At 41.5% G+C, this 15,244-nt stretch overlaps 1 protein-coding gene across 1 annotated transcript; it reads right to left on the bottom strand.

Annotated features, from left to right (window-relative positions):
- Window positions 1–12,631: 12,631 nt before the first annotated feature.
- Window positions 12,632–14,999, bottom strand: LOC120810778 (zymogen granule membrane protein 16). The gene is made up of 5 exons (XM_040165636.2): window positions 14,373–14,999; window positions 14,103–14,232; window positions 13,553–13,652; window positions 13,221–13,310; window positions 12,632–13,115 (listed from the first exon to the last, which is right to left on the bottom strand). Exons 1-5 carry the CDS (start codon window positions 14,419–14,421, stop codon window positions 12,978–12,980), a joined length of 507 nt encoding a protein of 168 aa, XP_040021570.2. The 5' UTR covers window positions 14,422–14,999; the 3' UTR covers window positions 12,632–12,977.
- Window positions 15,000–15,244: the final 245 nt, after the last annotated feature.

Here is a 15,244-nt window from a genome sequence, read left to right as displayed (position 1 = left end):
CGGGATTGACTCAAAATAAACCACTGTGCCTCTGATCATTGTATTAGAGGAACATGTCACCCAACGCACAAGTGTGGTTCATTGATTTTTTTTGGGAACACAATGGAGCTCTGTCATGGCTCAGAGGAATATGATCAGGGTTTACTATTCTGACAATTATTGTTTCTAAGATAGAAAATCACCAAAACCAACAATGAATCTAACTACAAGAATTTTACCAACTGAACACGGCATCTGTTTTTGCAAACAGAATTTTCCCTCCATCCATTGCATAGTATGACATTAGTGGGGGTGCAATTACTTCATAAACTGCTTGGAAGATTATCCTATAGTAATATATTATGCGTTAGTTGATTTGTGTTTTGTGTTGATAACCTGAATCACCAAAGTAATAGTACCATTGCAGGGTAAATAGTAAATAATTTCCTTCCGCGTTAAAGTGGTGTCAGACTAGAAGAGTAAGATGCATAACATGTATCAACATTTGACTATAATGCGCTCCTCAATATAATGTACTTAGTTACATTCCACCACTTCCCTGCTCACACAAGACCTTAAAATGAAGAAAAGACATCAAATAAAAAGCGAAGGCTTTACTCTTCATTGTTCCTCTCACCCACTCCTTTCACTTGGCGGTCTCATGCTTTGTCTTTGTCTTTCTCTTCTTACTTCTCCACAGCAATAAACCACAGAGACCATGAAATCACCTTTATAATAGTCATTGTTCCTTGATTATCAAAGAGGTAAAGGATGAAGATGCTTTCTTCTGTTCCCATGACACCGCAAGAAGGAAAATGAAGTTGTAGACTGCGCCATTTAAACAGCTCTTAATCTTCAATTTATTTGAAATGTGTCTGAAATGTGGAAAACCCCCGTAAGCAGTCATCATTGATTGCTGTTTCAGCGCACGGCACTTTTCACTACAACCCATTTTGAGCATAATATTGTCCTTCTTTTGGGATGTTATTCACATTACAAATACAGGAGGTAACTATGCAAATGACATTATCTCCATTTTCAATAGTTGTGCTCACTTCACTTCTCCACCAACAGGCAGTTGTAAGCAAGAGTTCTACATCTTTTTCTTCTCCTATTTTTCTTGACCCGCCAGCATAGTATGTAATCAGTGGTTGCTGCTTCAATCGAATCATGCGCCCCTGTGCAGCGCCGGTGGACGTTTCAGGAAAAAGAAGTGAGAATGTCAACCGGATCATTGTGCGTTAATAATATGACTGAGTGCTTGTGAGAAACACCTGGATCTACTGCATGTTCACGCCATGTTTTTATCCAGATGTAGAGTATTAGAACATTACATTTCATCTTCATCAAAATCCAGAGTGTCAACGACATGAATATACTTCATGAATAACAACGTTTCTTCACAAGATAACTTGTCACTGTGGGTATTTGTATCATCACGCAGCAGTAGAGTAGAGCGGCTGGGCAACAGGGATTTCCTCCTCGGGGCGGAAAGAGAACACATGTGGAAGCAGAAGCAGGGGTCACAAACACTCGTCTGTCTTTTAGCACCCATGTCAGTAACTTTTACAATCAATTACCGAGCTTGTGCCAGCAAAACAGTAACATCACAGTAAAAAAAAGAAAAGACGAGGTCAGTTTAGATCTCTTTCACCCGTGATGCTTTGCCCTGCAAAATGGTGAATATGGATTTAGTCCTGTCTGACTTGAAGTCGGAATGGTTTTTGTTTGGCTTCCCATGGGGGAAAAGCCATTCTTGTCTGTTGTTTTTATTATCACGGAGTCACAGGGGGAAGCTTTTGCCGTGTTCACCTTTGCCAAAGTCAAAAGGAACACCTCTAATTCAGAGACAATAAAAATCATCACGGAGGACTTGTCAGCGAGCCAGCGTTTTCACGTTACATTCCTGTGATACTTGCAGGTTGCAGGCAGAGCGTTGTTTGCTGGAATCCAAACATTTGCATCATCACCCGGATATCTAACAGTCGTCTCTGAATAAGTCCTCATTTAACTTCTTTTAAATTCTCACAAAATTGAAGCGTGGTCGGAAATGCAGGCGCCGTTGTTGAGTCACACAGGAACACAAATACTGCCGGTGGAAAAGCAGAGCGAGGGACAGACGGCCCGTCACGTAGAAGACAGAAAGACTCCGACAGACGGGCTGACAGATAATCTGTGGGCTCAAAGGAGGAGAATGTCATTGATCTCCCAGAGGACAATACGACACCGAGCCTTCTGCAGTGCTACAACCACTCAAACTCACACATAGGGGTCAGACCTTATGGGTGTGGTGCTGAATGGAGTCTAATTCCCTTTCAGTCAGATGGAGAATAAACAGGTCATTGTCGGAGAGCACTACCCGGCATGCCACGCGTCCCATCAGGCCAGATAACCACTATGTGCGTCCTTTGGCTTCTCAAAGCCACAACTATCCCCACATTTACACAACATGCACAGGAGATTTCAGAGTTGTCAGCATCTCCTCTTGGTGATGTCACATGCGAACAGGATGCATTTTCCACTAAAAAGTCCAATCCATCAAACAGCAGTTTTTTCATAGTTCTTATACATGTATGCATTTTATATATTCTATTATGTTAATGACATGTTATTGTTTGTATGTGTACACGTACAGCATTATTATTATTTGGCAATAATTGCACAATTCAAATTTTACCATGACTAATTAACTGCATCAAAACCATTGTGACTGGTTATCTTCTAGCTTTTCACTGTCATGTATTTAAAGCCACTCTAATACAAGTTTACATACTTCCTTACTTTGAGGTGAAAGGGGACATTTCAAACAGAAACACTGATTATGAAGAATCCGACTGCGGTTCAAAGTTATTTGATTTAAAGATTTGCTTTCAATCTCATAGCGCTTAAGCTGGAGTGTGTTCTCCTACAGGAACTTCAAATTGAATATTGTGTTTCACCCCAGTGAGGTAGACAATTACTTATTTTTCAAAAATAACCTACAGACCTTGAACCACCAAATACAAGTGGGATCCATTCAGACTCTGTTAAATGTTTTATTTGTATGTTGAAGGTTCATGACAAATGGCAATATTCTACGATGAATAATAAATAGGATAAAACCGAGTGGGCTCATGGGAATAAAACCTCCAGAGTGATGTCTGCTATGTCAACATATCTACTTGGTGTCAGACGCCTTCAAAAAAAGTAACTATATACATCTCAAGTTGTAAAAAAGAGAATTTAAAGAACTCTCTACCGTACATTTGACAAAGAAACCACATGCTTCAAAAAAATACTAAAACAACAATGTTTTTCCAGAGAGACCAACTGAATTCTCTCTTGTCAAGCATGCTTCTATGCATTATCGATGATTTAGCTCGGCCCCGTGGTGGAAAAACACTTTCTACAGATGAGAGACAATGTTGGCTGTCGTATACTGAAAAGAAACGTTAAAAGTGGAGCCATGTTTGTTGGAAACACAAACATCGTGATTAATGAACAGCGGCTAGAAAATAGACAGCCAATTAAATGGGGAGCCGGGAAAGTAACTGATCTCCGTCAGTCTGATACGGAGACGGACGGAGATCGATCGACGGGGCTTCAGAGCACGTAAATATTTAGGGGCTGACTAGTCGACGCAGTGAGAGACGGGGAGGGGGCGTGCCAGTGGGCGAGCGGAGAGACGGACGGACACGTGGTGAAGAAACTGATTGGGAGGAAAACAGGAAAGAACACACTCAGACAAACGCACATTGTGATAATGGTGACATTTGCAGGGTGCCAGTGGTTGCGTGCGGCGGGCCGATGGCCCACAGCGATGGCCTTTAGAAGAGTGACAGGCCAGAATTACCATTAAGAGCCGGCAGTATTAACCCTAGATTATACATATAGCACACTGTCTCTCTCTCACACACACACACACACACACCGCTCTACGTGACTTCAATAGCTTATAACCTCTGTGCTGGAAAGATTCGATTGCTCTCACTCTGCTCACCTATCTGTCCCTCTCTCATGCGCTGCTGCCGCCGGGCTCTCTGCCCCTCCATCTCCACCTCCATCTCCACCTTCATCTGCACCTCCTCTGCTATCGGTTCTCCCATCTCTCCTCTGCGCTCATCTGTTTCCCTTTAGCTTCCTTTCTTTACTTGTTATAGTAAAACACAAAGTACACATCGGATCCTGGGACAGGCAACCATTCTGTATTTTCTTTACTCGGAACAATCAGGCCATATGTTTGTGCTTGTACTGCTGAAAGGGTTCTTTTTTGCAGCCTACATTTTGACATCGGCATGCATGCTCATTGCTGTTTTTTACTTTATAAAATGTCTGACCTTAGACTAATGTATGCCCAGGGGCTCCAGCCATAACAAGATGTGGCTGCAAGCAAAAGAGTTCATACTGCTCCATGCGCAGCATCACTACTGATTTAAAAATATTACTAATCACTTTTAGGGCTCTTCAAAACCAGGATCTAGATTATAGTATCTTTGTTTTTATCGTTTTGGGGGAAGTAAAGACATTTCTTTTGCCTAAAATGTTTTTTCTGTCATATTTATTTACTCTTTTTGTGAACTTGGCACTTGGGAATAGGAAGGTAGGGCAGTAAGACAAACAGGCAAATATACCTGCTGATACTCCACAGGCTGCAGTATTTAGTGCTGTGTAAAGTCAAGATGTTACAGGGAGTCACAACGTGGCCTCGTTTCACGTGTGTGTCTTCTTGTGAGTCTGTGCGTGTATGCAATGTGTGCGACTATGTGTGTGTTATCAGGGCAGTACAGACTCTGCTGTCCAGCGGTGTGTGAGATGAGACAGAGCGAAAGATTTACCACCATGAAACACTAAGCAGACTGTGAACACACACGCACAGAAACAGACACATATGAACACACTTCCCGGCCATAGACGCACACTTTCGCTCTTATCTGTTATACTACACACAGCACACACACACACACACACACACACACACAACACACACACTCATTTTAGCAGCAGTGTTATCAGGGGTCACCATTGGTCCATATCTTGGCCAGGGGCAAGCACTTGGGCCTCTATGATGTCGGCATATCTGCAGATGGAAAACTAACCATCCGGCCCCACACAGCACACGAGGCACACGCACACTCTGGCAAACGGACTTCAGACCGCCTGGTGGCTCAAATGAACAAACTTTCAAGTGCAGACAGCGCTGTGTCCAGCCCAAGAATAAGGATATTAACAATTAAAGACTTTATAATAGTAGTATAACCCACAGACTACTAACCCATAGCATTACATTTTATTTTATTCCTCATGCACTGTTGTCTTGTCGTCCATTGTTGTACCGTCTGCTGTTACGCACCAACCGGCAAGTCGAATTCCTTGTATGTCTGATCCTGATCCTGATACTTTCGAAGCCATATGTTGATCAGTTTACTCCCGATTCCCCCCCTTTCGATTTAACAAATCATTACTTTTCTGTGATTTTTTTCTTATTCCTGTATTATTTTGTATAAAGAAGTAAATTATTATTCAAACAGAGCGTGAGTTCTGCAGCATATCTGCAGATTTCTGTGAGTGTTTCGTTCAGTATTAATGTGAGAAGCGATGTGGGCTTTTTTTTCATTTCGCATGATGCAAACTCAACATGTTATTAACTATGAATCAGAGAACCTCGCTGGGAACAGTCTGAACCATATTCATTAAAACTGGCAAGATTCAGCGGAGTGACAGAAAGACTGCTTTGCTGCTACAATCTCACCATAAGTCATTTGAACTGCATGTATGTGGAAAATAGGCAGATAGAAAAAAGAGAGACAGATAGAGCGTGCTCACTGAAATACATTTACACAAAAACTGGAAAACATAATAAAAGATAATAAACAATCAACAGGTTTTGTCAGAAAGCCAAATGCACAGAATTAAAGATTGTTACAGTGAATGTTATCCATTACATCTGGGTTGGAGGCTATTTGGCTGACTCCTCATGTTGGCACCATGAGCACTATTAGCAATGCTCCTGTTACAGGCCCGACAGAAACTGACTGAATAAGCTCATACAATAGGCTGACGTAACAACACAGGCCGAGCGAGGGAATAGATCCATTATGATAAACCACTATGGCCTAAAGTGGTGTTCCACTTTAAGGCTTCAAGGCATCGTGGCTGTCACATTTTAATCAACTTGAGACCGAAACGAAACTGATGCAGATTGTAAATTCAAATAATTTCAACCACACCAAAGTCCCTAATGAAAAAATGACTCTCGGCAACCCAAGGGCTTTGTTTATTTTGGGTAGGGTGCCAAAAATACAAGCTGGACACGTCTACACAGATTAAGTCCAAATATTATTGAAACTAATTTCCCAATCTCAAGGCACTTTGAGTTGACTTAAAACATACACTTTCTAGACATATTTAGAGCAGATCTATCAGTCTTTATCATTTCTGCGTACTACAGAACATAACGCAGCTCTACAGACTGTTACACACACACTTTGCCAAAACTCAAGAACAGATAAGGCAAAGAGTTGTTCAATTATTAAAAAGAAAATATCAGTTTAAATCTATTTAGGTCTCCAGAGGAAATCCTCGCCTGCCGATATTTGTTTTCTTCCTTTCGTTGTGTTGTTGTTGTCTAACTACCCAAGGCCACGCCGTCACAAGCGTCTAGCAGGGGGGAAGCCGCCAAGTAGAGGCAAGACTCTGCTGCTGCTCTCCCACATTTATATTCACAAAACATTTTCTGATTTGGCTACCCAGAATTCAGCAGGTCCCCCCCCACCCCCACCCACACCCCCACCCGCCCTCTCTCTCTTTCTCCACCTCCATCACTCTCTTCATTATCACCGTCCACTCCACAAGAGAGTAAAGGAGAGGACCCGGGGGGGTGGGGGGTGTTAAGAGGGAGGGAAGTGGAAATACGCAAAAGGTGAAGAGAGACAAGAGAGACAGACAGAAAGAGAGAGACAGAAAGACAGACAGACAGACAGACAGACAGACAGACAGACAGACAGACAGACAGAGAGAGAGAGAGAGAGAGAGAGAGACAGACAGACAGATACAGAGAGAGACAGACAGACAGAGAGAGAGAGAGAGAGAGAGAGAGAGACAGACAGACAGATACAGAGAGAGACAGAAAGACAGACAGACAGACAGACAGACAGACAGACAGACAGACAGACAGACAGACAGACAGACAGAGAGAGAGAGAGAGAGAGACAGACAGACAGATACAGAGAGAGACAGACAGACAGAGAGGGAGACAGACAGAGAGAGAGAGAGAGAGAGAGAGACAGACAGACAGATACAGAGAGAGACAGACAGACAGAGAGGGAGACAGACAGACAGACAGAGAGTGGTTCAGAGAGCTGCAGCTATCTGCTGAAATATTCATGTTGGTGCCAGCAGCTTTTCCATTCCCCGCTCAGCAGGGGGCTGCTGTTTGATACATCCATCGCTCTCTCTCGCTCTCTCTTTGCTCGCCCCCTCTCTCCCTCCCTCCCTCCCTCCCTCCCTCTCCCCCTCCCTCTGTCTCTCTTAACTAGTAAGGTTAGGATGGCATGGCCAAACTACCGACCAACTAGCAGTGATGCCACTCGGATGTAAAAAAAGAGGTTTTCATATTGTGTTTCATAACAAGAACATGAGAAATCTGCACACGTATTTCCCTTTCATGATAATTGAAGGAACATATCCGGCAATTGGACCACGTCAATGACCAGCAACTATAAGGTCTTTATTGTTTTGGGTATTATTTCAATATTTCTGTGTGTATGCTACAGCAATGCTGATGTTATCATAGGACTTCAGCACAAATGTGATAAATATGTTGATTAGTGTGGGATTTAACAGAACGTGACAAATCAACTAATCTGAAACCTTTATCCATAAAATGTTTTTCAATAGATTATTAAATGCTAATATCAAAGGAAAACATGTATACAGCATGATTGTAGGAGTGAATTAATAGTATGCACTCCTACCAGGAGTTTAATTTAGATAAATAATCAATCAATGAATATAAAAGAAAAGAATAAAGAAAGAAAGAAAGATTTCAATTCAAAATACATAAGCTGCATCCTCAAGATGAGACTATTTCTAATTAAAGGGAGCATATATATCGCTGTATCATCAATGTTATATAAAGATTTCAGCCATTTCAAACAAGATCAGCTCACTCTTAGTACTCATTAAGTCAGAGTCGACAAGGCGAGAGCAGCCACAGCTTCCCCTCAATGATTTCTAAATTAGGGGCATTCATTTATTATTTTGCACTGAACTCCACCTTCCAATAGCTGTCAGCGAGTTTACCATCAACCCACGGTTATTTATTGAAGATTACCTATCAAAGCTTGCTTTACTTTAGCCGACCACATACAGGGACACTCAAGGTAAACAGAAAAAGAAAATAGAACATCTTCTTCCCACCACTGGAAATGGAGTCTTTTGAGATGAAGCCAGATAACGTGAACACGGTTTAAGTTGGGGAGAAAAGAAGGCAGATATGAGAAGTTAAAGGTAATAAAGTGAGATAAAGAAATGTCCATCCTGAGTTGATTGTCTCACTCTAAGTTTGTGAGGAGATTTTAAGCATCACGTGCGCAGTTCCACAGGCCTTTCCACACAGCACAGGCAGCGATCCAAGGGAAACACTGAGGACATGAAAAAACAGCAGCTGGAGTCTCGGAGGGCGAGGTTGTGCCTTTCGGTGAGTCACCGCATCATTTTATTTAGAACTGATGTCAGGGCTGGTGGTTAAACAGGGAGGGGCTGCCTGCAGGGTTACACTGTTTGCATGGCACACGTGTATATGTGTGTGTGTGTGTGTGTGTGTGTGGTTGCATTTAACCAGCACATGTGTTGGGGGATGTGGCAGATGCTGCAGAGGCAAAAATTAGTGTGTGTGTGTGTGTGTCTTTAAGTGTGCATTAAAAATATCTTCTCTACAGCGGGAAGCCACAGCGGCCAATTACAGTGCAGCATCTGGGCTTGCACACATTTATTAGTGTGTGTGTGTGTGTGTGTGTGTGTGTGTGTGTGTGTGTGTGTGTGTGTGTATCCGCGTAGAGGGGATGGGGAGGTTCAGGCGGAGTTCAGGTTATTTACATCTTAGCGTGTAGAGTTTCGCTAAATGCTGCATTGTGTGTGAGTGTGTGTGACAGTGGCAAGGCTTTGTGTCACAGTGGCAGAATCTTAACACTTATCAGGAAGAAGACGACAGAACAATAAAGAGAGATTTAGAGGGAAGGGAAAAAGAGTAAATCCAATGCAGCAATGAAGACGACAGTGGGAATGGAAAGCCTTTAACGAAGGGAGGGAAGGGGACTAAACCAGATAAAAGCGTTGTCATTTCCAGCAGAGATGTGATACCGCACTGTTTTTACTCACCACGCCACTAAATGTACCACCACAGCAACAAAAGGTACAGCTGCACAATATTAGTCTGGTGCTGGATAATTCCCTCTGGAGTCTGTGATTAATTCTATTCATTTTTATTATTATTCATTTTTTTCATCTCATCATTATTATTATTATTAGCTAAATGATAAAAAAAAAAAACATACCAATTGGACCAATTGGATGAGCGTGCGTTTCTACAAACCTACAAAGAAAATTTTACAGAAGCAGGGAAATAATCATACATGCACTTTGGTATTACAGGGTAATTAAAGAAGGAAACTGAACTTTAAATGAGCTTCCCTGACAATAGAGCATAGCAAACACTCTGGAAAACCTAAGAAAGTAGCTACAACAGGAGCCCTTCACTTATTGAGGAGTGGGAGAGCCTGCTGTGGTCAATTTGACAAAGACAATGAGAATTTATCCTCAGCTTTCATTCTATTGTCATAAAATGTTTTCCATCTGCTGGTACATTTATGTAATCTATTGTAAATGTTCTTCAATATCAAACTTTGGGCCTCCATAGTTTGGGTTCTGAAAGCTAACGGGGACAAACGATGGGACAGTCATGACATGCTCTTCAGTGGGAGGGCAAAGAGGAAAAGGCGAATGAACGTGGAGGAAGGTGGAGAGCTTTTCAATGAGCTTTTCAAGAAAGCTCTCTAATAACTTTAGAGCAACCCCCTTTGACATCGTCATCAATCAAGGTTTTCCCATGTGAGCGAGTGAGGAGAGAGTTCACTCTAATTCGAGCCCATCGACAGTGACTTCCATTATTCATACGTTCAAACGACATACTGTGAAAGCTTCCCTGTGCGTGTTAAATGTGCAGGACTGAAAATGCACTTTTTCCTTTCTTTCTGCAGAGTGGAAACAAAACACCATGTTACAATTTAGGCCCACTGAATTTTGGAAATACAACTTATTAAGATGACAATGAAAAGCAGTTACAAAAGCCTGACAAGTGGATATTCCATCGAATCGGTTTTCAGTGACTTTATTGAGGGATCTCTTTTCAAATCAATTATCTTTTCTTCCCACCAACACACACATTTTACATTGCCTGACCAATGGAAGTTCTAAACCTCAAACTTTTTTGAAGATAGTCACTTTCAATCTAAATTATTAAGATGTGCTCTGACATTAGTGAATGAGATTGAGATTGTGTTTCCATTTTTTAATTAATAGAATGAAAGTGAAATAACCGCAATCCTGCTGTGGCAATTAGGTTTCATAGAAAATCTATTGGCCTCAAAGAAAGACTAATGTTTGTGGGTGCAAGCAGACGATCAGAAATGGATGTTTCTTTTTGTTTAGAATTGTATTGGTGACACGTAGCAACTGGGCAGCACGAGGAAGATGAAAAACAGTGGCCTGTTGATCGAGTGCATGGAGGGAGAGAGAGAGAGAGGGGGAGAGAGAGAGAGAGAGAGGGGGAGAGAGAGAGAGCAATGCAGGGTATAGATTGCTGCAGTGGAGATATTGCTGTCAAGAGCAGAATGTGCTCAGCAGGGCAGAATTGGTCTAGTAGCATGAGACAAAGCATGTAAAATACCCTGTGAGATAATGCATGACCTCGCCTACTGCCTGCAGCAGAACAAACACAGCATCTCAATGGGAAGGGCATCGCTCTTTGGTCTGTTTTTTGTTTGCTCATCAAAAATCTCGCTGTCTTTTTAGACATTTTACCTTTTGTACCAGCACCGAATTTACAGTTGTTTGCTTCGAGTTGTTGGCAACTTCTATCCCATCACAGTTACAGCCACAAAAAGCTGAGAACTCTTTTCGGCGATTGATGTATCCTCATTTTCCTTCTGTTCTAATCTCTTCTGATCAATTCCGTTGTGATGAAAACAATCATCATGCAATGGTCACCGCACAAAGAAAAATCCATCCAGGTTTGTGGTCGGTCTAATGCGCACTCGCTTCAGCAGGGAATAAGCTCACAGGTACTCAGATGAATCAACCAAGTTATCCTCATATTAACGTCTCCCTCTCCTTATTAACAACACAGATAAAGAGCAATGACTGAAAACAACACTTGACGTGCACATGGTGGTGACACTAAATGCGCCCAGCACGCCTTCATGGCCTCGGCCTTCTTTAGTCCTCCTGTTTTCAGGTTTCCTCTAAAGGGAGATTTACACATGTGTAACTACTACCACCCAGTGGTCAAAGCCGCACACTGCCAAGCCATGCAGGCACGGCCTTAATTAGGCAAAAGTCATTTCCTCTCACTTGGTGGTCAGAAATGAGTCCTTGAGTCCCCCGGCCCTCCACTGACATCAGGCCGAATGGGGAAAGTTGGTCAACTTGAATCTCGGTTCAAGCTACAACTGAGCAGGCTCTTGTGACATCACAGCTTTTTAATTGCATGTCTAAACACTTACAGTATGTGTAGCGCTACGTTATTCCCTCACACCGACATCTCTTCTCTGTCGTAATTTATCATCATGTTCACAACTGCATTCATCAGTGTGTCCTAGAGTACTTTTCCCACAGGTCTACTCCTCTTACACAGCTCAATATCACGCCGATTTATTGTCACCAAGGGGACCTTTGTCAACTCGTTGTTGATGGTGCGTCATGGTTACAAATAGCATTTATTAGATCACCACGTAATAAAAACATTTATAGTAAGAAATATGTGTTGAGTGAGTGATTTTTAAACTAAGGTGACTAAAACAAGCTTAGATGATGCAGAAACACACACACACACACACACACACACACACACACACGCACACACACGCACACACACGTGTGGTACATTCCGAAAACTTGTCATCCAAAACAAGGCACCCTATAATGTCATCACAGAAGAGGAGATCAAATCATAACACGTATCACCTGCATTAACATGTCACCTGTGTGTCCTTCACATATTCTGTCATCAACTAATGGTTCAAATAGAAAATACATCAAGTGTTATCCAAACGTCATACGAACAGCTGAACTAAACACAAGAACATTGATCTCAAGTCTCAAATCTGTGTTGAAGTCACAGTTTGGGGGCTGATTATATTTGTCTTTATATTTGTCTTTATCTGTGATTATAGTTCACTCGTGAGGTAAAAAGCTGGAAAAATTGACGTGAACTCTCTTTGGCACAAATTCCAATTTTTTTTTAATCAACTTTAAAATGTTGAATTAATAAAAGAGGTAAAAAGCAGTAAAGTTGAGCTTATTCAGAACATGTAAGACATGAAACATTTCAGGCCTGTTTGCAGTTGTATCTTTGAGGTACGTATTGTACAGTAAATGAGCAGTAAGCCGTCTAACATGCTGTTGAGACTTTTAATTGTGTAAATCAAAGATCATTTTGTGTGGGGAAAAGAAAAAACGACAGAGTCATTTTATATAGCCTAGATAAAACATTCCAAACATCAAAACACCCCGGATGAAGAATTATACACTGATGTATTCAGTACCATAAATCTTGAGTTTTTTTTCCTTCAATGCAACCGATGAGCATAATACTTTTAACTCCTTCATGCAATGTATCATCTGTAAAGTACATGTTTAATAGATTATGTGTGTTTAACTGAATCACAAACTGAGGGAAGCTTGAAAGGTAATCAGGAATGTGTTTGTTTTTGTTCTGTTGAATGGATTATTATTGGTGTTGGTTAGACGTCGGTGGTGTTGCTTTCCTCCTCGTGGACTCCCCAGTGAGCTCCCAACGCAGTGATCCCTGACCTATCGAAGCGGCCACTCAGCAGTTTGAGCTCCGCGTCCGGGTGGGAAGCGTAGAAGTTAAAGGAGGCCTGTAACCGAGCATCAAAAGGAAAAAATTAACACATGACCGTGAGTATTGTTATTGATAATTGTAAAAAAAAAAAAAAAACACAAAAGGATTTTTAGGTAATTACATAGAGTGGCTGGCCAGCGAATAGAATGCGCCCTCTGGAGGTCACAAACTTTAACTGATAGATGTAGTTGGAGTGGTATTTACCAGACACCTGAAACACGAGAGCGACATCACATGAACACAGTTGGTACGTGTGACTGGACTTCAATGAGTAAACAAATTATGGACCATTAGGATAAAAAAATATGTATGAGAATGAAACTAAAATATTTGCATTATATAAATATTGCATTACATTGTCCCATGAAAATAATTACTTTTCTCAATATAAAAAAAGGTTTGCTTATCTCTATTCACACTAAACTAATATTTTACCACCAGTGAGTCTCTGACCTGAACAATCGTCTCTCCGTCAAAGAGCTCCAGCTCTTCAGGGACGCCAATTTCGCGACCAGCTCGTTCAGTCCAGATGGCGCCGTAGCGCAGCTGGATGCTGCAGGACGACACAGACGAGAGGAAGGGAACACTTATACATATACGCAGTCATGATGTGGCTGGATATTGCAATAAAGCGTGCAGGAACGGGTCAGAATCAAAACAAAAGTTGATGTATTGAGAGCAGGTATTAAGGCTGAACTTTATGTTTCCTCAGTTTTAAAAAGAGAAATAATAATATAACATAATTACATTGGTACAATTCATCTAATCATAGAAATGTAAAGTGCATAAAGGATTAAAAACTTAAAATTGCACATTAGATAATAGGGAAGATAGTTCGTTAATCAGGAGCTACAGCTACTGTGCTTACAAAAATGTTTGAATAACAATAAGCATTCTTTCAACTAAAACATAAAATACAAAAATACTCAACACTCCCCTTTCACCCCTTAATCATTTCTGCACGGCCCTTGACACATCTGGACTAGACGGAGGACAGACTGACCCAACGATGTAAGCGTTGTTAAGCTCCCAGACTCTGATCGCTGTGATCTTTCCGTATCCTCCTTCCGTGGAGAAAGAAGTGCCACTACCACCTCCGACCGAAGGAGAGTAGGAGTAGTGCATCATGGGAACTGTAGAAGGAAAGCAAAGGTTTTAAGCGATGGACAGGAGGAAGCGCAACTGTTATTATATGACAATCTTATTAGACGTTAAATAGAAGTTTGTGTCAAAGTATGAAAATTCCTCCAAGAGTCTGAAGGTGAAACCTCACCAGCCAGGCAGCCGGTGCAGAGCACAGCGACGAATAGGAAGACAAACATTCTGCTGTTTGAAGGCGCGCGGAGACGACAGCAGCTTGTCCTCAGCAAAAGATGAGATGAAGCGGAGACGCTGGCCCTCACTTTTATAGAGCGCAGGTATGTCCCTCACACGCAAGCACATACCGTAACATTGCTTTTGACAGCTGAACAATAGCAGACACACAACTCTGAATGACTGAATTTGAACCAGGAAAAGAAAATCTTTTTTTTGCACTTATGGGAAAGTGAGTCACTGTGATTTACTGATCAAACCAGTCGACTTTCTCATTGATCTAGTTTGCATTATTTATTATTTCGTTACATCCAAATGTGATGAGCAGTAATATTTGTTTAGTAGCAGCTGTTCTTGAGTTCATTCTTTTCCAATACTATTTGCAGATAGAGTTTGCATAACTTTCATGGAAATAGTGATTTAGATGATTTTGTACCTTAAAGGATTTCTCATCCACGTTGGTCTAAAAATGCATCAAAGTAAAAGAGTTCCAAGAAATCAAAGCAAATGTGTTAGATAACCTCTCAGTCTACTGCAGCAGGGCCTTCTTAGTGCCTCCCTGACCTATAGCGAACTTATCCAGACAGAAGAAGAACATTGATTGTTGTTGTTTTACTACAATAGAAAACCAAGACCGGTTGATTGTAATGTTGTTTGACTGGCTGCCGTGCAGAGACGGGGAAGACCGCAGTTGGAATAAAATGATTGCAACAACTTAACACTATAATATAGTTGCAGACACACTTGCACACAATCATATAGCGGACTGTGGACTGTAAGTGTGAACGTTGGAAACTAAAACATTCTATTTGAGAAGAAACCAAACCTGCT

Source organism: Gasterosteus aculeatus, chromosome 20 (genome assembly GCF_964276395.1).
Source record: "Gasterosteus aculeatus chromosome 20, fGasAcu3.hap1.1, whole genome shotgun sequence".
NCBI lineage: Eukaryota > Metazoa > Chordata > Actinopteri > Perciformes > Gasterosteidae > Gasterosteus > Gasterosteus aculeatus.
This window is presented reverse-complemented; position numbering and strand designations above follow the sequence as displayed.

Bases quoted from the DNA above. Each gene is read 5' to 3' on its own strand.
- LOC120810778 (XM_040165636.2), bottom strand. From the start codon at position 14,421: ATGTTTGTCTTCCTATTCGTCGCTGTGCTCTGCACCGGCTGCCTGGCT. The intron at 13,653-14,102 runs GTCAGTCTGTCC...GTCGTCCTGCAG, and splicing joins AACAACGCTTACATCGTTGG to CATCCAGCTGCGCTACGGCG. The intron at 13,311-13,552 runs GTCAGAGACTCA...CTCGTGTTTCAG, and splicing joins ACGGAGAGACGATTGTTCAG to GTGTCTGGTAAATACCACTC.